A 27635-nucleotide genomic window follows, 5' to 3' on the forward strand; every position below is an offset into this window, starting at 1 on the left:
CCTTGTTTTTATTTATTTATTAAACATTTTAATGCTTTCCTTTTGGCTAAAGACAAAATGAAGCTTATTGTTAAAATCAGTACCAGGAAGGGTAGAACAATTTAGCTTAGGATTTGTGCCTTAGGATATAGAATCAACTCATCACCTGAAAGAAAAAAGGTCTGCTCCCTTTGGAATCTCTCGTCTCTCTCCCTGCCAGCAATGACAGGTGCATCAGTGCTGTCCTCAGAGCCCTCATTCACAGGGTATTGCTAGAGATAATATAATCTACCCTCTCCATTTTAATTCCCTGGTAAGAATAATTACCTTCTTTCTATCAACTTAAACCACCAGGTTGAGTGGACATTAGAAACATACCTGGCTTTAGACTAACTCATTGAGTTACAGAGGACATGTCAAGGAAGCTTTAAATAGGTCCTTTGAATTTTCTAAAAGTGCTTCGTCTGAAGGCTTCATTTGATCTAATTAGGAAAAATGTTTGTCTAATAGAGTGTTTCAAGGCTTGAGATAAATCCCAGTTTTACATGAATTATGCACAATGCCATTTGTTAACATATCATAAATATGAGGAAAATATAAGAGAACCCAAAACTCTATGTCTACACAGGAATTATAGATACAATTATGAACCGGCTAATGATTTTATACATGGAACTTAAAAGCCAGAAGGAGATTGGCTTGGACTCCCAGACGTGAGTGGTCTGATCTTTGAGAACTATTGGCTGGTTGGCACCTTCATAACAGTGCCTAATGTGGAGATACCAAGCTTTGGTCATTTGGTTCAGAATCAGGGGCTTCCCCTGGGGATAATCTGGCTGGAGAAGTGACATGGGTTTTCTTACCAATTCCTAAATCCCCTTCCTCTTCTAAGTCCTTTTCTGATTCAAATCAATAGCATTTAATGAACAGTATTGAGGGCACTCAGGAAGACCTAGGTTTCAATCCTTTCTCAATCACTTATTAGCTTTATAACTGAGCAATCATTTAATCCTCTCAATTTTCTTAATCCATAAAATGCAGATGACCAAAGTATTTGCCACAGAGGGTTGTTCTATCAGATGAAACAACATATTTAAAGTAGATCAAATTTATTATTGCATTCTTCTCATAGAAAGTAAGTTTATCTCACAAGATCTCAGATTTAGGTATAGAAGGAATGTAGAGAGAAGCCATCTTGTTTAAATCCCTCATCTTAAAGATGACTGAGGCTATGAACAAGCAGTTTTCAGACAAAGAAATCAAAGCTATTTCTAGTCATATGAAAAAATGCTCCAAATCAGTATCAATTAGAAAAATGCAAATTAAAACAACTCTGAGTTACTCCACACACATCAGACTGGCTAATATGACAAAAAAAAAAAAAGGAAAATTACAAATGTTGGAGGGAATGGGGAAAACTGAGATACTAATGCACTGTTGGTAGAGTTGTGAACTGATCCAACCATTCTGGAGAGCAATTTGGAACTATGTCCAAAAGGCTATCAAACTGTGCATATCTTTTGTGGTGGCAAAGAATTGAAACTTTATGAGATGTTCATTAATTGGGGAATGGCTGAGCAAGTTGTTGCATATGATTGTGATGGAACAGCATTGTGCTATAAGAAATGATAAGGATGCATTCAGAAAAACCTGGACTTACATAAACTGATGCGAACACTGTACATAGTAATAGCAATGTTGTATAATGATCGCCTGCGAATGACTTCACTATCTTCAGCAATATAATGATCCAAGATGATTCTGAAAGACTTATGATGAAAAATGCTATTGCCTCCAGAGAAAGAACTGATGGAATCTGAATACAGATCAAAGCATACTTTAAAAATATTCTTTATTTTTCTTGTGTGTGTGGGTTTTTTTGGTCTGTTTTCTTTCATAACATATCTAATAGGGAAATACATTTTGCATGACTGCACATGTATAACCTATATCAAATTGCTTGTCTTCTCAATGAGGGGGAATGGGAAGCAGGGAAGAATTTCAAATTCAAAATGTTAAAGAAAAGAATGTTAAAAATAATTTTAGGTGTAATAGGGGGGAAATGAAAAATTAAATGAATATGTATTTTTAAAAATATATCCATTGACAGTCATCTATCATATTTGGCATGACTATTATAGAGTATAGTTACACAGGGGCAAACTTTTAATTATCTCAGATTCCACCTATTTCCTGTGAGGCAGAAGTGACCCATCTTTTTAAAAAAACTATAAGAGGTTGATATCAAGATAAAGAACTGAAAAAACAACAACATAAGAGCCATTATTCCCCAACAGAAAAATAGTTCATGAATATGATAAAATTCAAGCAAAAAGGATTAATAACCATGTAAAATTATAATTTTGCAAGACTAAGAGAAACAAATAAAAAAGAAAACCTTTTGGCATTTACCTAATGCCATTAAACTGTCATAGATAATAAAATACAGAAATAGTCTATACTCTAGAGGCTATGTGAAGACTGGCACTCTAATATGTTGGGGGAACTGTGAATGGTTTGACCATTCTAGAAAATAATTTGTTATCATGTGAGAAGAATCATCAAGATTTTTTTACCCTTTGTCTCCATAATTCCATCCATGGGCAGGTACTCAAAGGAGATTGCAGACAAAAAGAATATCCAATAATAATAATAATATTTATGTAACATTCACTAGGTGCCAAGCAATATGCTAATTGATTTACAATTATTATCTTATTTGATCCTTACAACAATCCTGGAAAGTTGATGATATTATTATCTTCATTTTACATATGAGGAAACTGAGGCAAACAGCTTAAGTGACTTGTCCAGGGTCACACAGTTACCAGGTATCTGAAGTCATGTTTGAACTCAGGTCATCCAGACTCCAGGCCCGGCACTCTATTTCCCAAGACATCTTGCTGCCTATATGTATATATCTATATATCTATATATCTATATATATATTTTCAAAGTGGCACTTCTTGTGTTAGTAAAACATTGGGAACAAAGTTAAGTGTTCATTGATTAGAAAATGACAGAACAAACTTTGGTAAATGAATACAATAGAACATTGTTGTGTCATAATAAGCAATAAATATGAGAAATTCAGGGAACATGGGTAGACCTTTATGAATCAAATGGGTTCAAAGAAAGCAAACCCAATGTCTACAATAAAGCAACCAAAGAATAACACTGTGAAGTTGCTGAACTCAGAGTCATTTTTGTCTAGAAGGCGGGGAGGTCTGTGGACCTGGATGGGAAAATATTACATCTTTATTTCAATATAACTGGTTTCCTTTGTAATCCTAAATATTTTATGTATTTAAAAACATTATTTTGAGAAGGGATTCAAAGGAGTCATTAGACACTTTTGAGAATCCATGACATGCAAAAAAGTTTAAAAACCCTGGGTCTAGAAGGACAGATATTGAAACATTTTTTTTTCTCCTGATGGTTAAGAGGCAAGGGCCAATGAATATGCAGTGTTACATGTGCTCTCCCTTTGTCAGTTAGCTTTAGTGAATATTTTTCAGTTACAAAAAAAGTTACAGTAGAAAGGAGCTGTGATTTAAAAACAAAAGATATTGATTTAAAAAGAGAAGTGACTGCCTTTCCCTACTTTAAGAGTAGGATATTATTTTTTCCTTGGGTCAAATTTTGAGGAGGACCCTTCTGAATGTGGCACTAAAATAGGCCTACATACATTTTATCCTGTAGGGTCAGAGATAGTCTGTACCAAAGGCCATGCGTTGCCTTCCCTTGCTCTAGGGAATCCTCTGTGTGCATTTTTAATTGGAAAAGATTAGAAGAACATCTTCAGGCCACATTTCTGGAAACTTTCTAAGAAAAGTTTGAGAATGTCTATTTCTATCATCCTTCAAGGAAAATGAGCCACGCAACGATTCGCGGACCAGCTTTGTGATTGCTTCTGGAGTAGCTGATTGGATTTTATCCCTTTAATGAGTTGGAAAGCAGAAGGAAGATATTAGTTTAACCATAAGCATGCCTCTTTGGACAATGAGCCCAACATATAATTAGAAAGAATGGAAAACAAGGGTTGTTGCCAATTCACAAATCTGGCACGCATTGCCAATTAGGAAGCAAGAAGATGGAGATTTTTCTCTTTATCAGAGAGTGAACAAAAACTCCTGCCTGTCAGATAATAAACAGGGAGCTTCTAGTCGGGTGCCCTCAGTGGATTACTCTAACTATGACAAAAAAGAAGACACCCACTAGACAGTCATCTGATGGTGACACAAAATGACAAGAGAGCTCCTGGGATAAGTAGGGGCAGTGTAGAGAAGGGGGGAAAAAAACCCCAAACAAATTTACTAGCAGGAGAATGAACGAGCAACCAATAAGCTTTTCATCCATGCTTTCAGGACTGTCGCAAACATGGCGCTCATCTTAATGAGCCCATTACAGGACAGCTATAGGAAGGATAGACATGGCCAATCACACACCTAAGTCCTCTGTGCATGTTCCAGAGTCATAAGATCAGGATAAACTAAGTTGAAACTCTGCTCTACAAAGCTAAGGTAGGGAGGGAATAACTGCAATCTCTTTCTAGATCTACCTTTCTAGAAGGCTTTGTTGGAGGAGGAAAGAGGATCACATGCCTGCAACGCCTCTGAAAAGCTGAAGGGCTACACAAATGTGAGGTATTATTTTTGTTATTACTCATTAAAAAGAACAACAGGACTGACCAGTTAATTTGTGTGCTGCCTCTGTTTCAGGCTATTTTTTTCCCAGGGGCAGTGATCAGGATAAATTTGTAGAGAACAGAATTGAACTTTGATCCTTTCCCATGTCTCTTTTGGAAACTGCTCTTCATTCCAGATACCAGGACCTTTGTTCCCAACTTACTACCTACACACCACTGGCTCCTACCCTTCTGTCAAGGTCAACCCTAAAAAAATGTAACTAGGCCTTGTTATCTTCCTACCTCTAGCCTGTCATCTTTTTCCTCTCCTTCCTTTCCTAGACAAACTTCTTGAAAGTCAGTCAGTTAATAAACCTTTATTAAGCATTTACAGTGCTAAGTACTGGGTCAGTAAGTCTCCTAGCATGTATTTAGTACCTACTATGTGTCAGACACTGTGCTAAATGTCAGGATACAAGGAAAGGCAGAAGACAAACAGTCTCTGCTCTCAGGCAGCCCACAGTCCCATGGAGGAGAGACAGCATTCGGATAGATACACAGAGGGTAAAAAAGGCCTAATCCCAGAGTGAAGGTGCTGAGATAAAGCAAAAGGGAGGACCTTAGTTGAGACTTAAAGGAATCCAGGGAAGCCCTGATGTGGAGAGGAGGAGGAGGGAGAGAACTCCAGGCATGGGGGACAGCCAGTGAAAATATCCAGAGTTCGGTGATGGAGTAGAATATGTGCTAGAGATACAAAGAATGGCCCCAAAAAACTAATACAAAGCATTCTGCACTTAACGTCTCTATTTCCTTGCTATGCATTTACTCTTTCCCTTTTGGGGGTGGGGGGGGGCAATGAGGGTTAAGTGACTTGCCCAGGGTCACACAGCTAGTACATGTCACATGTCTGAGGCCAGATTTGAACTCAGGTCCTCCTGAATCCAGGGCCGGTGCTTTATCCACTAGCTAAGCCCAGCATTTACTCTTGAGCTCCTAAAGGACCTGGCTTTTGATCTTACCAGCAGTGATCTCCTTCTAGTTTCCATATCCAAACACCATTTCCCAATGGTCATCCATTTTAACCTCTCTCTTGCATTTGAAACTATCCATCGTTCCCTCCTTGAAAGTAGATCTTTGCTTAGCTTCTGTGACATCCGTTTGCCCCCCAGAACTCTTCTTGTCACTCTGATAATTATTCCTTTATATCTTTTGCTAGCTTTCTCTTCTTTTTCTCACTTCCTAAAAGTTATCATTCTCATATTCTGCCCTTAGCCTTCTCTTCTTGCTCTATAATTACTTGGTGAATAAATCCATGTTCACATCTACTTGCTCTATGTGAATGACTCCCAAACTTGCTGGCATGGCTTGAACTAGATCAGATTAAATTTTCCATCTCCCATCATGCTTTAGTCGCTTGAACCTAGTAAATATTTTTTGAATGAAAGCATCTAGGATTAGATTTGGCAGATTCAAAGAAATAATGGTGATTATTTGTCTTGTAATCCAAGCTTGAAACCCTGGAGTCACTTTGCACTTTCTCTACCATGCCCTGAACCCGTTTCTTTTATTTTTCCTTCTCCCTTGGTCTCTGCATTCCCATAATCACTAGCCTAGTTTAGGCCCTCATTACTGCTGTAGTAGCCTTACAATTGATCTCCCTGAGGAGATCTGGGAACTTTAGTGGGCTGCAAGCTCAACAGAAGTCAGCAGTGAGAATCAGCATCCATAAAAGCTAACACCATCTTGGGTTGAATTAAGGGAGGCCTAGCTCCTGAGATGAGGGGGAGAAGAGTCCTGCTGTACGCTGCCCTTCTCAAACCCCATCCAGAGCATGGTGTCCATTACCAAGCTCCAAAGTTTTAGAAGAATATTCATAAGATGGAGAGCATCCAGAAGAGTACAACCAAGACAATGAGGGGCCTTGAGTCCAAGTGAGATGAGAATAAGTGAATAACTAGGCACGTGTGGGCTGGAGAAGGAGAGGAGAGCTGCCTTGAAGCATCTGAAATGCGGGGGCAGAGCTAGACTTGTTCCATTTGGCAGAACCAAGAAGGAAACTGGGGCTGGATGTCAGGAAAGATTTCCTAACAGTTAAATCTGTCTAAACGTGGAGCGGGCTGCTGAGATCACCTAGCTGCCCCACCACTCATCTGCTGGGTGACAGTGGAGATTCCTTCTCACAAGTGGCTTGGAATAGATGACACCTGAACTCACATCCATCCCTCAGATTCTGTGATTTGTTTCTCCCTGCATTTCCAGCTATGTATTTTTATTCTTACTGTTCCCTCCCCTGGAAGCCTCTCCCATTCTCTGGCCTCTTGAGTTCCTACCATCCTTCAGGAAGGATCTGGGGAAGATGTCGCTTTCTCCTCCTCTTCCTCCTCCCTGTGACTTTCTTGGATTGAGCCTTCCAATGAAATCCATCTATTTCATGCACAGACTCCCACTTACACGTCATTTCTCTCTTTTTTACATACCTTCCTTCATTTATTCCCCTAAGTTCCCAGAGGTTCAAATACCAACTGTGTATGGATTTATCCCAAATCAAATCCCTGAAATCCAGGCATTTTCACTGGTTCTCCCCCATGTCTAGAATGCTCTCCCTCCTTGTGTCCAATTCCTGGCTTCCTTCAAGTCCCAGCTAAAAATCCCTTTTTCTACAGGAAGCCTTTCTTAACCCCCTTCATTCTAGTGCCTTTCCTTGGGTGAGAACTTCCAATTTATCCTGGATGTAGCTTGCATATTGTATCCCCCATTAGACTCCTTGAAAGTGAGTTCCGGGCAGCTAGGTGGCACAGTGGATAGAGCGCCAGCCCTGAAGTCAGGAGGACCTAAGTTCAAATCCGGCCTCAGACACTTAACACTTACTAGCTGTGTGATCCTAGGCAAGTCACTTAACCCCAATTGCCTTACCAAAACAAGCAAACAAACAAACAAACAAAAAACAAAAACGTGAGTTCCTTGAGAACAGTCCTTTACTTTTCTTTGTATCACCAACATTTAGTAAAGTTCCTGGCACATAGTAGATGCTTACTGAATGACTATATCCAGTCCTATTCCTTTCCCTGAATTCTACTATGTCATTGCCAATGGCTCATTCCCTAATGGATCTCTCTACCTTGAACTCATTATAGTCTGCCTTAAATTCTCTACCTTCAAAACTTACCTATTCCAAAAACTACCTTCAAACTTCCCTATTTCTTTTACATGTACCACTATCCATTGAATCACCCAGGATCAATTTTTTTTTTTAATTTTTTTTTTTTGGCTGGGCAATGGGGGTTAAGTGACTTGCCCAGGGTCACACAGCTAGTAAGTCAAGTGTCTGAGGCCGGATTTGAACTCAGGTACTCCTGAATCCAAGGCCAGTTCTTTATCCACTGCGCCACCTAGCCGCCCCCACCCAGGATCAATTTTAAAGGCTTCTTTGGTTCTTCCCTCTACTGCTCTCCCAATATCCAATCAGCTACCATCTTATTGTGTCTACCCCTGTACCATCTATAATATTCGTCCTCTTTTCTCTACCCATATGGTCACAACATATTTCAAGCTCTCTCTCTTTTCATCAGAAATGAAGCCAGAACTTCCTAGTTGTTTTCCCTACTTCTACCATCTTCTCTCTACTCTATCCTCTAGAGAGCTGTCAAAATAATATGTTGTACTACCAACCTGGTTAAGAATCTCTACTGGTCCCCCATTGCTGCTAGTATAACACACGAAATTCTCGTATCATTTGGGCCCCACAAACTTTGCCAGACGTTTCATGTTATTCCATTTTAGGTGCTCCATTCCCATCAAACTAGACTACTGGCTGGACCCTGAACTTAATATATCAGCACTTGCATAGACTGCTGTGTCTGCCTGGAATGTCCTTGCCTAAATTTCAGTTACAGGTGAATGAAAAGAAAAGTGTAATTCTTTTCTCATCCAAGTTCACAGACATCCTAAAATCTATCCATGGATCCTTCTCCCCCCACGTGGGATCTGTGGACACTATATTAAGGACCCCTGATCTAGAATGTGAGGTTCTTTAAGGTCAGGCTTAAATTTTACGAATCTTTGAATCCTCCAGTGCCTTGTGCATATTATAGTAGGCTCTTATCCAGTCCTTTTACAATTAAGCTGAATCCTATCTCCTGTCTGGGGGACACTTCACCAAATCTTGGAAAGAAAGCACTTTTGGCTCTAAACCTTGCCTCATACTCTTTGAAACATCAAAGCATATCTGTCTCATCAGCTTTCTTATGGGAAGTATTCTTTGCTGAGAAAGCAGCAGTGGATACTTGGATACCACCCTCCCCCCCCAAAAAAAAAAGGTGAGTCAGTTAAATGAACCCAGGCTCACTTGTCACTGTTTCCAGATGTGAAAGGGCCTTAAGATGATTCCGATACAATGCTTTCTCTCATAGTACCAAGCACTTTTGTTGTGCTGGGGATGTAGGGAAGCGATCTTTTTTGATCTCTTCTGCTTTTCAGTGATCCTCAAATGATCTGACTTTCCTTAGGTGACTGTTTCACTTATGACTAAGTCCTGGACATAGTTGTAGCTAGCATAAGTGTATACAGCATGGAACTTGGAGTCAGCAAGATCTGAGTTCAAATTTTGCCCGAGATCCTTGCTGTTTGACCCTGGGCAAGTCACTTAACCTCTCTTATCTTAGTTTCATCATCTATAAAATGGGCATGATAAAAATAATAGCACCTACCTCAAAGAGCTATTAAGAACATCAAAGCAGCTAATATGCATGAGATGTTTGCAAATGTTAAAGCTCTATATAAATGCTAGTTATTATTACTAGGCATCTCTGTTGATTTGTATAGATGTTTTTCTTTGATTCTCTCATTACTAATGGTATACACTTCAATGATAGCTATGGGAGTATGATAGATAGATGACAGATAGATAGATAGATAGATAGACAGACACACAGACAGATGCAGATAAACCGACATAGAAAAAGTAACTTTTATGTTCTGTATGTGCTTAGTTCTCTTTCTTGCCCCAAGAAGCTTACATTCTAATGAAGGGGAAGATAATACATAAAGGAGTGGTAGAAAACGGAGTAGATTGGGGTGTGGAGGAGAGACTTCATCAGAGATGTTGAGGACACAATTGCTAATTTTATAGAGGCCGGGCTAGTTAAGGAAAAAAAAAAACTCACCAAAAATAAATAGGAATTTGGAGGTAGAATTCAGCTTTCTAGAGATGGCTGGAGGGGAGGACCATAGTAAGAAGTTGTAGCAATTGCTTGTCACAACATAGTATAGCCAGACTAACTGGTTTGCAGCATCATTATCATTTATACATTTATAGAGTCAGTTTGCAGAACCTTTATAATCATAAGGATATTGACAATTGATACACATGGATCCCCACAATATCCTGGGAAGGTTGATACTAATGATCTTATTATTCCCCCGACTTTTCTCCCATTCTAAGAATAAGGGAACCGAGGCTCAGAGTTTGTTGATTCTCCCATGAGCTGCAAAGCTAGTAATAGTAGAGTTGGGAATCTGAACATTCATATCGCCCCAAATGCAATCCTCTTTCCACTACATATTGACGCTTCATGTCGATCCCATGGCCTTAGGCTCATTAGTACAGTGGCCTTGCTTATCAATTGAACTAACCAAGTGGACAGTCTGATATTGATTTATAATTCATCCTGTGAGCACAGAACCTGATCTGTCAAAAATGTATGCCCCAATATGAAACTGCCGCCTCAGTGCACTGATTACTTGACCATTTTGAAGTTATGGAGGGGAAAACACATCAATGATACAAATAATTATTTCGGAAGAAATGTAAGAAGAAACCTCCAGGCCCTGAAATAAAGTAAAACTGTTACTTTGAAGCAAACATAATTTTAACAAAAACGGTCAACAATAAAAAAATATTGCACAGAGTAGAAAAGGGAACAGCTGCCTTTGAAGATGTGGCTCTTAACTCAACTGCTCCTCCTAGTGTCAATGAGAGTTTTGTTCCCAGCACATTTTTTAACCTACTTGCCATTGATTACATCTTCAAGCAGTGCACAGAATTAATTGACTCATCCTGCTACTACCCAGCAAATTAAAATTCTCTTCCATTTTGCTACATATTAATACATAAGAAAATTTGAGTCCCAGAAGAGAACAAAAAGGAAGAGTGAAAACAGCAGTTCTCATGAAAAGGAACTAAACGTTTCAAAGGGAAGAGATTTCTGAACTCCAGTTTAATGGAACTCCACAGATGGGCCAACACCCAACATGTAGGAAGAAACAACCAAAACAAATATACGGTGAAATTCACAGCTTCCTCTACATGTGTCATTTTGAATTTATTACATTTTGCCCTGTACTTATCTAGGGGTGCCTTCTTAAAATATAGTTTGGAGGTTAAAAATGGATCAAGATAAGACAACTTCACACAGAGTTCATGAAGCCAGAGTTTGGATACAACCCAAAATAGTCTAGATTAAAGTCTATGACTTTGCCAATAAATCCAAATACATGGAGTTGGGTGGGAGCAGAGCATGTGGGTTATTTTTTTTTTAACCCCTCCTTGCGCTTCCATGGATTCAGCCCATCAGTTCCCATATCTTTCTCATCTAATATATATAACCAGGGAAGGGTTGTGCTTGAAGGAACATCAGAAAGCACCCACTCACTTTAAACAAGAGGAAACCGAGTCCCAGTGGTATATGGCTCTTAAGAGGAAGTGCTAAGAGCTGAACCAAATTCTCCTGACCCCACGCGCAGTTCTTCCACTGCACTGAATCTGCCTCTCAGAAAACTATGGATTTCTGCAGAATCTCTCTTGCATTAATCTGAATGCCAGGGAAATGCCAGTTGTTTTTAACTAAAAAAGAAGGAACAGGCTACATTTTAGCAGTGGGGCAAATAAGGGGGGGGAAACTCAACAACTTTTAATAGCAATTCCCACAGGAGCATTCATTCCCTGATCAGTCTTACTTTATCTACTGTGAAAACCAGCCCTATTTCCATCCTAAGTTTCCTGTGGGCTTTTGCTGTCTATTTTCTGGTCCTCTCTTTACAGTGTCTAAATTTCTGAAGTTTTTCAGCCGTTAACGAGTTCCAAAACAAGCAAGCGTCTTCCTGGAAGCTTACCCTTAACTTTGCTGGAGAGCACAGTAAGGCCTGTGCTCCGGCCATAATAATAAAAAGATCTTTTTAGTGGTCGAAATTCTTGGTTCATTGCACATACATGCCAATGTTCGACAACTATAAATAGGAAGATCTGGGAGAAAAATAGGGGGAGTCTTTATAGGCCATCTGAAATACAACAGGGTTTTCTTGAAAGATGAAAACAGTTCACATTTTTATGAAATTAGGGTTTGTTCCTCGTTGCCCCTTCAGCAGAGCCAGTAGTTAGGCCTTTTTGCCTCTGTAAGAGAACAAAGAAGCCTATATTCTTTATTAATACATATCTTCTACCCCGAGTTCTACAGTTAAGTTTGCATCTTCATAATGGCCTTTGGAGTTGGGGGATATGCTGTATCTTTTGAAGACTTTCCCCCCACCTCTACCTTGTTACCCCAGAATCCTAAAACACCTTTCAAAGGGCCAAATTATGCCCATGGTTATATGCACAAATGAAGTCAGTGGGGGATTGTATGTTACCTAGGGCAAGCTTTGCCCCAAAATAAATTGGGTTACTTATTATATCCAGTTGAGCAGCCGAGGGTTCCATTAAAAAAAAAAAAAACAAAACGCCTTTCGGGCATGATTCTACTCAGTCGGCTCAATATGTCTGATATTCTCAAGGCTTCTGGATTGTTCCACTCACTGTATGAAGCAGCTCAGAATTTTTTTTTTAAATAGCACCACATCTTAGTTTTGAACAACTACTTTCTCATTATATTGGATCATGCTTTCATACTCAATTCATACTCGCAAGGAAGCTACTCCAAGATGCAAGGTTTGCTATGCTTGCAAATTAGTTCTTGCAAATTAGTTCACCTAATTTTGAATCTATTACAACTGTCTCTCTGGACGGTTCATCTTTGAAGTGGATGAAAACTAACCAATTCCCACAATTTAGTCATTGTACTGTGGATGTGCAAATTAGCCAGCACTAGGTAAATGCATCACTTGTTTTACAAATGCAGTTTTGCATCTAGATACCATTCTAGGTTGTGACAGGTGATGAAATGGGCATGGCTGTTTTGAGGTCACCAAGTTATTTAGTAGAGGAAGCAGTGATATAATTAGTATTGCTCAATTCTTATGCCCCTTTTTCTAAATTAAGTTGGGTGTGAAATGACTAGAGGCAATCTTTCCATGCTGAAGACTGAGTATACTGCATAAAAGTAGCAAAAAAGTAATAATCCTAGCTGATGATTATATTTCTTAGAATTTCTCTATTAGATCTTTGAGGAAGTGAGACCACCAGGCATGTACCAATTACTAGAGTAGAAAACCCAGAGCCATACACAACTAAAAACTTCATTCAGCCAGGTCATGTGTGTAATCAAAAAATATTCATTTAAGGAACTCAAGTATGTTTAGAAATCTGTATTTCAAAAAAGCTTCTCAATGCCCAACTCATTTCATCAATGTGTTAATTATAGATCACTCACAAGCTTGAAGAATGACATAGATCTACATATTAACACAGTCAAGGCAATCTTAACTGTCTCCATTGAAAATCACAGCTTATGGGCAGCTAGGTGGCGCAGTGGATAGAGCACCGGCCCTGGAGTCAGGAGGACCTGAGTTCAAATCCAACCTTAGACACTTAACACTTACTGGCTGTGTGACCCTGGGCAAGTCACTTAACCCCAATTGCCTCACTAAAAAAAAAAAAAGAAAAAGAAAATCACAGCTTAGTGATGTGCACAAAGCGCCGGAATATGGTGCAGACATTTACTACTTCAGACATTTACTGATTGTATAGCAACTACAACAAGAACCATAGGCAAATTGCTTAAACAGTCTAAACTCAGACATTTTGCCTCTGAAGTCCCTTCTTTTTTTGTCACTGGTCAGTTCTTCCAAGAACCTCCATTTTAAGGGAAGCTCCAGGGTAGCTCTGGAGATGCTTGGAGAGATTGACTTCTGAGTCTCTAGAACACCTCCAGCCTCTTTTCAGCTTCTTTTTATGTGCTGATTTCTCCCATTGGAATATAAGCTCCCTGACGGCAGACCCTTTCTTTCTGCTCATTATTTTTATTCCCAGCACTTAGTACAAGTATTTATAAAATAGTTTAAAGTGCTGTGTGAATGTATGTCAGTAATTGTTACTTTAGTTATGGAGAAAATGAAATCTCTCTATGACCTAATGATCAATGACGCACGTGTTTGAGTAACCAGTTGCCTTCAACTTCACGGTGTTCCATATCATAAACTAGTCAATTCCATTTGAGAAGAGGCATGTCTATTGGATCAAATAATTAACCTATGTAAATCACTTTTAATACCTTAAAGTGCTATATAATTGGTATTAATGTTATCATTGTCATCAGTTTAAGGCTAACATCTTAATGAGAAAAATGGCTAGTCCTTTGTTAATGAAAAACAGATAGTGTCATTATTTCAGAAGCAGTCTCAAAAGAAATTCTAGTTCCTTATTTTGTTCAAATCCTGTTATGAAAAGCAACGATTGTCCATAGAAATAAAGCTTCATTGATGACTCTCCGACATCCAGTGACTTATAGACCAAACTGGACATCCATGTCATGAAAAACATCTAGTCACAGGGTTACAGAGAGGGAGCCAGAAGGGGCCACGGAGGACATGCAGTCCAGCCTTTTCATTGTACAGATGTGGAAAATGAGACCCAGTGAGGTTAAGTGACTTGGCCAAGGTCTGGATTGAAACAGAATTGGAACCTAGACCTTCTAATTCTAAAGCCAGATTGTTGTTGTTGTTTATCCTTTGTTCTTGAAGAGGATCAATGCCATCAGGAGGGTGATGTCTTGACTTGCAAGTGAACTGGATTTCAGTGAGGCAGAGCTGTGCAAAGTCAAAATTTCCCCACCCCCACCACTTTAAATGAGGCAGGGTGGCTTAGTGGATAGAATGTTTGATATGGAGTTGGAAAGATCTAGGTTCGAATCTCGTGTTTGATATTTGGTAGCCATGTGACCATGGCCAAGTCACTTAACGTCTCAGGCACCTATCTCAATTTTAAGTTATAGATGGGTTGTATTTTGTGTTTGTGGAGGGAGTTCTCATGCCAATTAAAGTAAATGTCCTAGATAATACTGACAGCAACTTATAAGCAGCATATCTTCATTTCTTATTTGTTCTTTGTTAATGAAATGAATTGCTTTGTAAATTGTCAAAGACTCAAGAGCTGGAGGGACATCAGAGACTGCCTAGTCCCACCCTTCTGTGTTTAATAAAAAGAGCTGAGGTCTAGAGAAACTTGATAGTTGGCCTGAGTCACACAATTCTTGTGAAATGAACTGGATACATCTCAGGAAAAGGCCATGGAGCAGGTCAAAATAATAATAAAAAGCAACAATGTGGGTCTGTTTTAATTCTTTTTCTATCTGATGGATGGAGAAAAGCCTAATTATACTTTTCTGAAATCAGCTGAAGTGGCCAGGAGGTAATCCAGAGATGCATTTTTTTTTTGGTGGTGCAATGAGTGTCAAGTGACTTGCCCAGGGTCACATAGCTAGTAAGTGTCAAGTGTCTGAGGTCAATTTTGAACTTAGGTCCTCCTAAATCCAGGGCCAGTGCTTTATCCACTGCACCACCTAGCTGCCACTAAGATGCAAAATTAAAAGGAAAAACAAAGCAAAACATAGCTTCCTGTTCCTCACCTCAGCTCCTCTCCTCTAACTGTGGTCACATTAGGGAGGGGCCCACTGTATTTTGGCTGTAATAGAAAAGCCAATCAATCAGCTTCAAGACACACGTCCCTAGACAGACAGTAAACACACAGGGTTCTGGTAGAAAGGAATAGGGACCAATAAATCTGAGAATGAGGCCCTACCCATGAGTTTGGCTGCCCCTTCCTCTCTGTAAACATCTCTAGACTTCATCCTCTCTACAATAACCAGTCTTGGGTGCCATTTTTCACAACTGGTAAATCTCAGCATTACTTAAAAAATGGGTCAGGAGGTTAAAAATACATCAGCAAAAGACATTCTCAGAACTGGAGATCACTGCATGGGATGATTAAAACTTGACGACATGCCTGCTTTTGCTAATATTCATAAAAGAACAGACCTGACCTTTTATTTAAAAATTAAAAAGGAACTACTTGCTTTATGTGTTCTATACCACACTAAAACATTAATTAGTATATAATAAACAAGAAAATAAATACTTCTAACTCAGGGAATTGAGGATTTCTTTTTCTAAATGTGAGTTCAGACAGAATAAGTTCTTAAATTTCACCAATACATAAAGGCTTGTGATGATTAAACTCTGTCTTTTAAATAATTAAAATAATTCCATGAGAATTCCCTAAGGAAAAAAATCCCATAATACTACACTCACTGATACTACCAGATGAGACAAACTATTTATGGAAACTAAGATGGTTTTCTTGCATTTCATTTTCCAGGTGGTAGTTCCCCAAATAATCATATTCATCATCATATTAAGCTACCACACATAGGAGACTCTCCCAAGTGACTCTGCTTTGAGAAGTATTATCATTTCATTACTCAAAATCCACTGGGTTTCCTGATTTTTCTTGAAATGTGAATTTTTTTAAAGAGAATGTCAGCAATTCAATAAGGATTTCTTAATCTCTATTTAATTCTATCAAAGATTTTCATTTAGGTTAACTTAATTTTTTGTTTAATTTCAAAAGATCTCCAAATAACTTTTTATATGGTGATGCTTTTTGGTGAAATCTCTTTGCAAACTTTTAACAAATTAAAATTCCGCAGTAAAATACAAGATAATAGACATTTTCAAAGTGACAAATTAGAGCATAGGGTTAAAACCACATGGGTAAAGATATTTCTGTGATAAATTATAAGACTGTCTTGGATATGCAACATTATATCATTTATCCATTGCTCCAAAATGTTTAGACTGGTGGATAGCATTCTACATTACACTCTAGTAATGAAGTTTCCTCTGGTGTGAAAGCCTTCTTTGAACCCTGGTAAACCTTCAGAACATAGAACATTGAAAAATTTGGGATTTGTATGCTGGAAAAAAATTAATATCAAATAACAAAAACAATGACAAAGTATGTAATGTTTGCTCTAGCCCAGAAATTTAACTGAGAGAAAAAGATTCACCAAAAGCAAATAACAAGGGACAATCATTTTAAAGACTTACTTATTCCATGCTTGTCTAAGGTTTTTAGAGCTGTACAGGGTAAATCGTTCTGAAAAAAAGAAAGAAAGAAAAATATCAAATTACCTTTCTTCCAAATCTAAATGATACAAACCTGTTCAAGAAAAACTGATTTCAAAAGCACTTGGTTTAATGAATGATGATGGAGGCAACATTTACCCCAGATGTTCTGTTCTTACTTCCAACTGAGACCTTAAAGGGATAAATGAAAAGAAAAGAATAATAAAAGATTCTTTAAATGAGAGCGTTATTTTCTCCAGACTAGGTTAAATTATTCTATAAGCCGAGCTTCCAGATTCATCAATTTTCCACCTGGATAAATAATATGAAGGAAATGAAATCATAGGCAAAAATATATAGTGTTTGTGTATGTGTGTGTACGCGCGCGTGTGTGTGCATGCGTGCGCACGCATAAACTAGACTTCTTCCTGGCTCCAGAAAAATGTTGGACTCTTTCCCTATCCGATGCTATATTCGTATATCCCTCAAGACAAATTTATGAATATTCTATGTAATGAGTGTTGCACCCCATGAAACATGTGTGGGAATGGGCCTATAAAGGCCATCCCAGAGAGTGTGTGTTGAGCTGCCAAGGCAAACTCTGGGCATGTGTAGCTCAGCACTGAAGGAACTGATGTTTTGAGATGATTAAGCATTCCTTTTATTGGCTATGGAATAGAAAAAGCTGATGACTCGGTGGACCTTTAAAAAAGCAGCAGACCAGCCTTCAGAATTCTTGTGTCAAGACTCTTTAAGCCTCTCTTTTGAGAGAGAGGGGAGGGGTTGGTCTCACATGATGACTAGGAGAACATGGCAGGTAAAGAACACATCCTGCCTAGGTTAGTCTGAGCCTGGAACTCAAAGCTCTATCTGCCTTCTCAGCTTTCTTTTGTGTTTCTTTCCTGAGTATGGGAGACCAAACATGAAGGCTGAAATAGACGTGTCCAAGTTTGAAGGCTACCTTGGGAGGTTCAAAAGGGTCTGGGTCCTAGGTAAGTTTGGAAGGTACTCTCTCTCAGAGAAGACGAGCACCAGCCAGAGGATGAGCCTAACTCCTTCACTGGCTTACCAGAGTACAAGGATGAGGGGAGGGGGGATTATTTGGACACTGAAATGAGGTGAAATGTAAAATATTCCCGGGAGAGTAACAATAGTTATACATCTTTCTTAAGATCGCAGGATGATAGATGCTTACCTGGAAAGGACCTTACAGGACATCAGGCACTATGCTAAATGCTTTGTGACTATGGTCTCATTTAATATTCACAACAATCTGGGAAGGGAGGAGTTACTATTATCCTCTTTTTATAGATGAGGAAATAGAGGTAAGCAGAGGTTAACTCACATGCCCAGAGTCACACAGCAAGTAAGTGTTTGAGGTCACCTTTGAGCTAACATCTTCCCAACTCTAGGTCCGGTGCTGTATTAGCCAAGCCACCTAGAGCTGCCTATCTCAGAACATCTTGCCACCTGCTTTGTTGCTGTCCTTATCCTCCATATAGAATAACACCTTCCAGACCAGAGACCATGCCTCTCTCTCTCTCTCTCTCTCTGAGTGACTTTATCACTTACCTTACAACTCCACTTCAGTACAATTGAGTACAACTGGCTAGGTAGTGAGAGCAATCTCATCTAAAGAACATTTAATCCAACAACTGAGGAATGACTGAACGAATTATGATTTATGTTTGTGATGGAACACTACTATGCTACTATAAGGAATGATGAAGGGAATTGTCTCAGAAATACTTGGGAAGACATATGTGAACTGATGGAAAGTGAAGTGAGCAGAACCAGGAGAGCACTGCAGACAGTAACAGTGATCAACTGTGAAAGATCAGCTACTCCAGTCAATACTATGATCCATGGGGGCAGCTAGGTGGCACAGTGGATAAAGCACCAGCCCTGGATTCATGAGTTCCTGAGTTCAAATCCAGCCTCAGACACTTGACACTTACTAGCTGTGTGACCCTGGGCAAGTCGCTTAACCCCCATTGCCCCACAAAACAAACAAAAAACCAAAAACAATACTATGATCCATGACAATTCCAAAGGACTTGTGATAAAAACTGCTATCCATCTCTAGAGAGAGAACTGATGAACTTTAAGTGGACTAACGCAGATATTTTTAACTTAGTTTTTCTTGCCTTTTTCCCCTTGCAACATGGCAAATATGGAAATATATTTTGCATAATTTCATATGTATAATGGGTATCAGACTTCTTGTCTTCTCAATAGAGGGAGAGGGGGTGCAGGGAGGGACAGAATGAAAAGATTTAAGATAAAAATTAACAACAACAAAAGGGCATCTAGCTGTTTCCAGTCAATATTTTCTATCTATTCCTCACTGGATGTTGTGGAACCTCCTCTTTCCTGTCCACCCCAACCACATCTCTCCCTGGGATGAGTAATCAAATCAATACTACTATCTCTTCTGGGAAGGTCATGATAATGAATTGCAGTAGAGCTTAACTCACCATTCCTGTAAATTTCCAGACAAAAACTCCCTCCTCAATCACCACTCCTCTATATTTGTTGTCTCCCCTATCATAAATATAAACTCCCTGTGGGCCAAGAGATCTCACCTTTGTCTCTGAATCCCTAACTACCAGCATAACACTTGGCTCTAAGTAAGTACTTAATAAATGCTCATCTATCCATCCAATCATCATATTGATTGTCTGTGTTGATGTTTGCTTTCAAGAGTTTACATTTTGTTTACATTGCTTTCTATTAATTGTGCAAAGCATAGCACACTCAAAATATAACTACTATGAGATTGAATAAAGTTTACAAACTATGATCAATACCTAGACACACAATTCTTTTATCCAGTATGGTTGGGAAATATAGACTGTAGCCAAAAGAGAACTGGAATTTAATATACTTATCCAAAAAACAAAACTAGAGGTAGTTATGATGTAGTGAATCAAGACCTGGCTTTGGAAGGTAATGCACTTTGGATATTTACTAGCTATGGTGCTCCTGGGTTCTCTTCACTTAATCCCTCCATGTGCCGGGCAAATCTTTAAAACTTGTAAAAGAGTTGCCCATCTCTGTTGGTAAGGGATATTTCCCCATTGGGAGTTTCTCTCACCAAAATAATCATAGGTCACATTAAGAAACAATAATGAAAATTATATAAAAGTCTCAAACTTTTTCATCACAGGATCTCTTTATACTATAAAAATTTATTTAAGATTTTCCCAAAGCTTCTTTTTTTCTGTGGCTTATATCTTTAATATTTCCAATATCAAAATGGAAATTTATAAGCTTTCAAAAATTGATTAATTCATTACAAGTAACAAAAAATTCATTTTATTAACAAATAACATTTTAATGAAAAACAACTCTTTTCCAAAACAAAAAATTTAGTGAGAAAAGTGGCATTGTTTTACATATTTTTGCAAAACTTTAATGTTTGGCTTAATAGAAAACAGCTGGATGGTCACATGTTTCTGTGTTCTGACTGTCATGATATATTGCTTTGGTTGAAAAAAATCCAGGCTTATATGAATATGTATGTGTATGGAAAAGTGAAAAGTATTTTAATGGGCCAATAATATCTTAGTATCATTGTGAAAATAGTTTTTTACCTCAAGGACATCTCAGAGACTCCAAGGTTTTCAAGGACCACACTTTGAAAAGTGAGCTTTATGTCATCTTTGATAACTCAAGCGAGAAAAAATAGTTTAGAATGGAATCCTTAGCTCCCTTCAGGTTTCAGTTTAGATGTCACCTTCTAAAGGAGGCTATGCCTAATCCTACTTGTTCTTGGGGTTCCCTCCCCCAACAAAACTCTGTATCTATTTACTTATCCATGTGCAGATTACAGAATTTAAACTCCTGGAGAGAAAGTGTACAGTGCCAAGCACTGGCTTAAACATTTAACAAAAGTTGGTTGAATGGAATTGTCTTCTACAATTACCTTTGGGGTCTTTATGAAAATCAGTGATTATTGGAGGGATGAAGAAGAACTGGATAGAGGAATCTGGTAAACTGAATTCTGGATGCCCAAGTTTTCTGATCACTGGAGTGCATGAGATGAGGTTAGTTTACCTTTCAAGCTAACATTAAAGGTGTTTTTCCAGATTTAATGGATAATAGAAAAGGATAATAGACATGGGGAAAGGAAAATTTAACTTTTCAAAGCTCTCTACTGTCATAATCTAAAACTAACTGGTATTAAACAGGAGAAACATTAGAAAAATTAATTATATCAAATCCCTGTACAACAAAGTTGATTCTTTAAAAAAAAAAAAAACCTTAGTACTCTTCACAAAGCAACCTCTGTAATTTGTAATGATTTCCCAAGTAAAAGAATCTCATTAAAGATAACACAAGTTAATATCATTTAGCACTTACAAAGTAACTTGGTTCCTCATTTCTAACAATCATTTGCCATACATTAGAGTTGCTTCTAAGAAAGCTCTCAAACTTTACAGTCTAAAAGCACTCACTAACTGCAAAAGACTTTTGTTCTGCATCGATCTTTTTCTTTCAAGTATCAGTAGCTAACAAGGCAGTTTTAGATGCGAACAAAAGAACTAGAGAAGGAATATTAAGAAAGGGAAAGAGTGATGGATTGGAAATGAGAGGACCTAGGCTCAAATCTTAGCTCTGTCTCTTATGACCTTTGTGATCTTGGGCCAGTCATTTAATCCATAAGACATCAGTTTCCTCACTCTAAAATAAGGGAGTTGGCATAGATGACCTCTAAGGTCTCTTTGTGATCCTATGAACTAAGCTTAAAATAGAAGTTAAAAGTAAATATAAAACTATTAAAAGGGAATAATTAACTACCATGATCAAATTCACAAAATCACAGAATTTGATAGCTGTCAGGGACCTTCTACTCCATCCCATATTTGAAAGGAATTCCCACTATGCCATCACTGGTAAGTGGTCATCTAGTCTCTGCTTAAAGATCTCTTAGGGGGGGTTTCTTGCTTTCCAGAGTGGTTGGACCACTTCTGAGCTCCACCAACAGCATATTAATGTGCCTGTTTTCCATAGATTACCCCCCCACCCCAGTATTGACCATTGCTACCTTTTCTCATATTTGCCAATTTGCTAAGAATGAAGTGAAAGCTCAGAGTTGTTATGTTTTGTTCTCTCATTATTAATGACAGAGCAACTGTACAAATGGAGGCAACAGTCTGTAATTTATTATTCTGGAGAACTCTGTGTTCGTATCTTTTGACCATTTGTTAATTGGGTTGCTATCAGGTAGGAACAAAGCGCTGTAAGATTCACTCAAAATGGAAAGATCATCTTTGACTCAGGGGATCCTCCACAGAGGAAGTGTTGACCTGGGCTTTGAAGAAACAGTGGGATGTCTAGAGAAAAATAAGGACACAGAGATCATCCCTAAATGGAAGGTGGGAGAAACAGAGCCATGATCCCAAAAAGAGAAAAAGTAAGCTTCAGCAGAGAAGTAAACAGATGGAGAGAACAAACTGATTTCATATAACTGTACACACACATACACATGTGTGTATATATCTATATGTAATATATATGAATATTTTTTCAACCAAGATTCAAGCAATTGCCATTAACTTTGCAAAGCATCAAGAATCTGGAAAAGTGGATTGTTTTTGCCTACCATAGTGTGTACTTTCAAATACTAAGAAAATGATTGTGCAGGTAGGTGGGACAATAAACAAAGTTCTGAGCCTGGCATTAGGAAGATCTTGGTTCAAATCCTTTTCCACTTACTAGCTGTGTAATCTGGGGCAAATCACTTAATCTCTGGAAACCTCAATTTTCTCCTCTGTTAAAATGGAGATAATAATAACAACACCAACTTCAAAGGGTTGTTGTAAGGATCAAATGAAATAACATATATGCATCACTTTGCAAGAATCAAAGTTCTATACTGATGCTAATTACTATTAGTAGCAGTAGTACTTCAAGCACTTGTAGAATATCTCCCATTCTGCTAGGTTTGGATATGAAGAGCACATACTTGGCCATGTTTGGTTTGCCTTTTTTTTTTTTGAGAACTAGACATGTTCTTAAGTGAAATGATGTCACAAAATCAATACTGGTTGCTTTTCATTAAAGAGATACCTGCCCAAGAAGAGTCTCTGTCCTGTTGCTCTCCCATTAGCATAAGAATGTTTTTCTACAGCTCTCCTGGAGTAGGTTTACTATAACACTTAGAATTTTAATAACTACATTCCCTTTCCAATTATGGCTAAGTTAGAAGTTTAAAATTGTGTTCTCGAATGCACCAGCTCGATTGGAGCATAGCGGAGAAATGCAATTAATTTAAACCTGCAGGGGCATATTCACCTTCTTCCCTTCTGCCGGGATGGCTGCGGCGGATGCCCGTTTCACAGCAGGAGATGAAGAGCACCCGCGAGAGCAGAGGAGAAATGACTTAATGCAACAAAATACAGTGATGGAGAAAAGCCTGGTAATACTAAATTCTACTTTTCCAATGTCATATACCTTTATTCATTTGAGAATTCCTAAGGAATGGCCTTTAATGCTGACTGGCAGGACTGGACTGGCTGGGAAAGAGGAAGACCAAGGCAAAAGAGATCTGAGACCCAACATGTAGCAGGCCTTCAGCCTAAGAAAATGATTATGGGAGATGAATTTTACCCGTTAACTGATAGCTGGGGTATAGTTTACACTTTTCAACTGTGTTTATAGTCAAGTTTTTTTTTAACTATAGGAAAACAGAGATATTCTGTTTTAAAATAATTAGCTATTTTATAAGGAAATTATAAAGGGAAAAGCAAAAATGCAAACAAACAAAAGAGAGATTCCAAAATTTTGAAAGATTTTATAAAACTCTTAATAATTTTTTTGGGGAGAGGAATAAGAAGTTTGAGGAGAATCAATATTTCCTAACAAGGCTAAGATTCCTGTATCTTTTTGAGACAGTATTTAATATTTGCTGCTATGTAGTATTATTAGTCAATGGAACTAAGGCTAAGGAAGACCCCAACATACAAAAATGTATCCATGAAGTGAAGCAACATTTAAAATACTAGACTTATTTCATTTATTTGTTTGTTCGTTCGTTCATTCATTCATTCATTCATTCATTCATTCATTCATTCATTCATTCGTTTGTTTGTTCGTTTGTTTGGTGAGGCAACAGGGATTAAGTTACTTGCCCAGGATCACACAGCCAGTAAGTGTCAAGTGTCTGAGGCCAGATTTGAACTCAGGTCCTCCTGACTCCAGGGCCAGTGCTCTATCCACTGTGCCATCTAGCTGCCCCTAGACTTATTTTATATGTGAATCTCTCTACAATTCTAGCATTCATCAAAGCAGACAACACTAAAGGTCATACAGTCTAACCACCTTGCTTTGTGGATGGGAGAACTGAGGTTGTGGGAGGTTAAGAAAAATCTCTCAAGTTTGAACCCATGTTAAATGACACCCTCCTTCATGGAGCTGTCCCTGATCAGCAATGGATCGCTCCTTTGGCCATCACTCAGAAATGTTTACCCCTCTGATGTTTTGTTTTGTTTTGTTTCTGTAATATTGTGGATAATGGTTTTTCTCTTGTATGTATGAACATAATATGGAAATGTTTTACATGATAGCACATATATAACGTATATTAAACTGCTTGCCATCTTGGGGAGGGGAGGGAGGGAGAAAATTTGGAACTTAAATTTTTTAAATGAATGTTAAAATTTGTCTTTACATGTAATTGGAAAAAATAAAGTACTATTTTAAAAAGATGTGTGGGGATAGGGAGGGTTGGTATGTAAATATATGAATATGGCTTGAAGTCTAACCCATTTTCACAGAGAACAGGAGGAGAGCTATACCCACACTATCAGGAGACTAGCTGGAAGAGAAACAGGCAAAGTCTGGGACCTCTAAAGCTGGATATCTCTCCTTCAGTACAGTACTTTCTCCAAAAGGGGAATTAGGCTTGTCTTCCTTATTATTAGTCTTTTCAGTCATGTCCACTCTTCCTGACCTCATTTGGGATTTTCTTGGTAAAGATAATAGAGTGGTTTGCCATTCCTTTCTCTAGCTCATTTTACACATGAGGACATTGAGGCAAATGTGATTGTGACTTGCCCAGGTAAACTATTGTCCTTTGTGCTCAAAGAGGACCAAAATGACCCAAGATATAATGTGTTCAACTGTGGCTATTCAGACCAATACCCTATAAACATTTGGAGTGATGATATTTCTCAACTTTTGCTTCTCACTTTTCTTTTGAGCTACTGAAATTTTGCTTTGCTCAAAGAGCAAATTCATTGCTTTAGATGCAGGCATGTCATACTGGGTGGTCCTGTGCCAGTGTCTCCCATGTCTCACACTTGATTCCAAAGCTCTTCGGAAAGACCTTGAGAGAGTTCTTTGTATCACTTCTTCTGACCTTCATGTGAGCAATTGCCTTGAGTGAGTTCTCTGTAAAAATCTTTTAGGCAATGTACGTTTTGGTCTTTGAGCAATGTGACCAGCCCACTGGAGTTGTGCTCTCTGCAGCAGAGTTTAAATGCCTGGCATATCAGCTCAAGAAAGGACTTCAGTGTCTGGTGCCTTATCTCGTCAGCAATGACTAAGAGAGAGACCCACCTACTCCCACCCAGTGAATGTCACAGGACAACCTATTTCCTTTTCTTCATGGAGATAAATAGTGGAGGCATCTGGGGGGATAATCTACTCTTGCCATATAGTCTTTAAAATGTCAATCTCACCTCAGACACTTATTATCTGTGTGACCCAGGGCAAGTCACTTAACCCCAATTGACCGAAAATATCCAGGACCATCTCCAGTTGTCAGGATGTATACCTTGCCACTGGACCCAGATGGCTCTGGAGGAGAGAGCGAGGTTGGTGACCTTGCATAGCCCTCCCTCACTTAAATCCAATCCACTGTAAGTCACAACATCACCCTGATGTCCTGGTCTTCCTCAAGAATGAAGAACAAATGACAACAGCAGCAACAACAACAAGATTTGAGTCAGATTTTGTATGAGCAGTGGACCCTCTGCCTTATAAATTTCACCTGGAATAGAATCAGCACCAGGTATTTTGCCACACAAGATGAGCCTAATGTCATTCAAAAATTCTTCTTCAGTTGGAAGTTTAGCTAGAGAGGAATTGACTTCAACTTGAGGTATATGGTCAATGGCTTCAGCATTCTTTGATGATGGGCTGTTGAGAACATTATGGAAGTATTCAGCCTGTTTCTCCAGGATCATGTCCTTATCACAAATCAATGTAGCTCTATCAGCACTGAGTAGTTGAGATGCACCATTGGTCTTTGGCCCATAAGTAGCCTTCAAGGCATCATAAAAGCACTTTGAATTCTTATCAACATAAAACGGAATTTCATCTTGCTTCTTACTGAGCCAAGAATCCTACAACTCTCTAAGTTTCACTTGTACTTTACTTTTGATGGAGTAAAATGCTGCCTTCTTAGAGACAGATGAACTATCCTTCTGGAAAACCTTGTAGAATTCTCATGTCATATATAGCAGTTTCTGAATTTCCCCATCATTTTTGTCAAACCAGTCTTGATGTTGGTGAGTGTTCTGGCCCAGATGAGTAAATGTTGTGCTATAGACCAAATCTCTCAATCTTGCTCTGTCCTTTTCTGCTCCATTGTTACCAATCAAGTATTGGCGCAGCTTTCTCTACATGTTAGCACAAATTGTTCATGCTCAGAAAGTTCTCGTCTGTTGACATTAATTCTTCTGGCAGTTGTCTTGCCTTCAGGCTGCTGCTTTTGTTGAATGTGAGTATTTAGCTTAGAGAGAAGTCTATGACCAGTCCAGCACTCCGAGCCACATGTTGCTTTTGTCACTCTCACATCTTGTCTGCCTCTTCTTACAATGACATAGTCTATTAAATGCCCACGTTTACTGCAGTGGTGCATCCACAAAGTTTTATTCTATTTAGGTAAATGGAATACAGTGTTGGTGATGAGAAGGTCGTGACATGCACGGGTCCTCAATAGTAAGTGTCCGTTGCCGTTGCTGTTTCCAACTCTATTCCTCTCAAGGACTCCCTGCCATGTCTGATAATCTATGGCCACTCTGGGGTTAAAGTGACCCAGAATTATAAGCTTGTCCTCTTTTAGCACATTGATTATGAGAGTTTCTAGGTCTATATAAAGTTTTTCTTTGACCTCAGCAGGGTTTGTCATGGTGGGAGCATAGGCACTGATGATGGTGACACGGTGCCTTCTTGCAAGCAGCAATCACATTGTCATCAGCCTCTAGTTCACTCCTTTTGGGAGGAATACAAGTTTTTTGTCTATATTTTTATTGCAAAACCTATGCCAGCTTCACAGTGCTCCCCATCACTGCAGCCACTCCAGAAAAAACAAACAAACAAACAAACGTATCCACCTCCAGCTTTAGTAAGCTGACCTTCATTTGCTGGCCTTGTTTCACTCAGGGCTGCTTTCTGGATACAATACCTGCTGAATTCTCTTGCAACAAGCATTTTCTTCTTTCAGGTCTACCAGATTTCATGCCCAGGGTTACAGAGCTAGGAAATGTCTGAGGCTGGATTTGAACTCAGGAAGATGAGTCTTTCTGACTCCAGACCGAGTACTCTATGCACTCTGCCACCTAGCTGACCCATTTTACACATGAGGAAACTGAGGCAAAGAAAGAGTAAGTGATTTACTCAGTCATATAGCTAGCCAATAGCTGAGCTAGGATTAGAATTTAAGAAATTAAAAATAAATTAGGTAGTAGGCATTTTAATAAATGCATATATTATGACAATATGAAAATAAAGGAAAAATGTAAGT

The 27635-nt window shown here is 38.6% G+C and overlaps 1 protein-coding gene across 4 annotated transcripts in view; it reads right to left on the reverse strand.

Annotated features, from left to right (window-relative positions):
* The window catches only part of CDK14 (cyclin dependent kinase 14), a 673880-nt gene that overhangs the window by 142925 nt on the left and 503320 nt on the right, over positions 1-27635 (reverse strand). For all 4 annotated transcript variants that reach the window (XM_043967180.1, XM_043967183.1, XM_043967181.1 and 1 more), the window contains one exon: positions 16862-16910. In XM_043967180.1, coding sequence (XP_043823115.1) covers positions 16862-16910 — 49 coding nt within the window. The remainder of the gene's footprint in view (positions 1-16861; positions 16911-27635) is intronic.

This window comes from Dromiciops gliroides, chromosome 5 (genome assembly GCF_019393635.1).
Source record: "Dromiciops gliroides isolate mDroGli1 chromosome 5, mDroGli1.pri, whole genome shotgun sequence".
NCBI classification, from domain to species: Eukaryota; Metazoa; Chordata; class Mammalia; order Microbiotheria; family Microbiotheriidae; genus Dromiciops; species Dromiciops gliroides.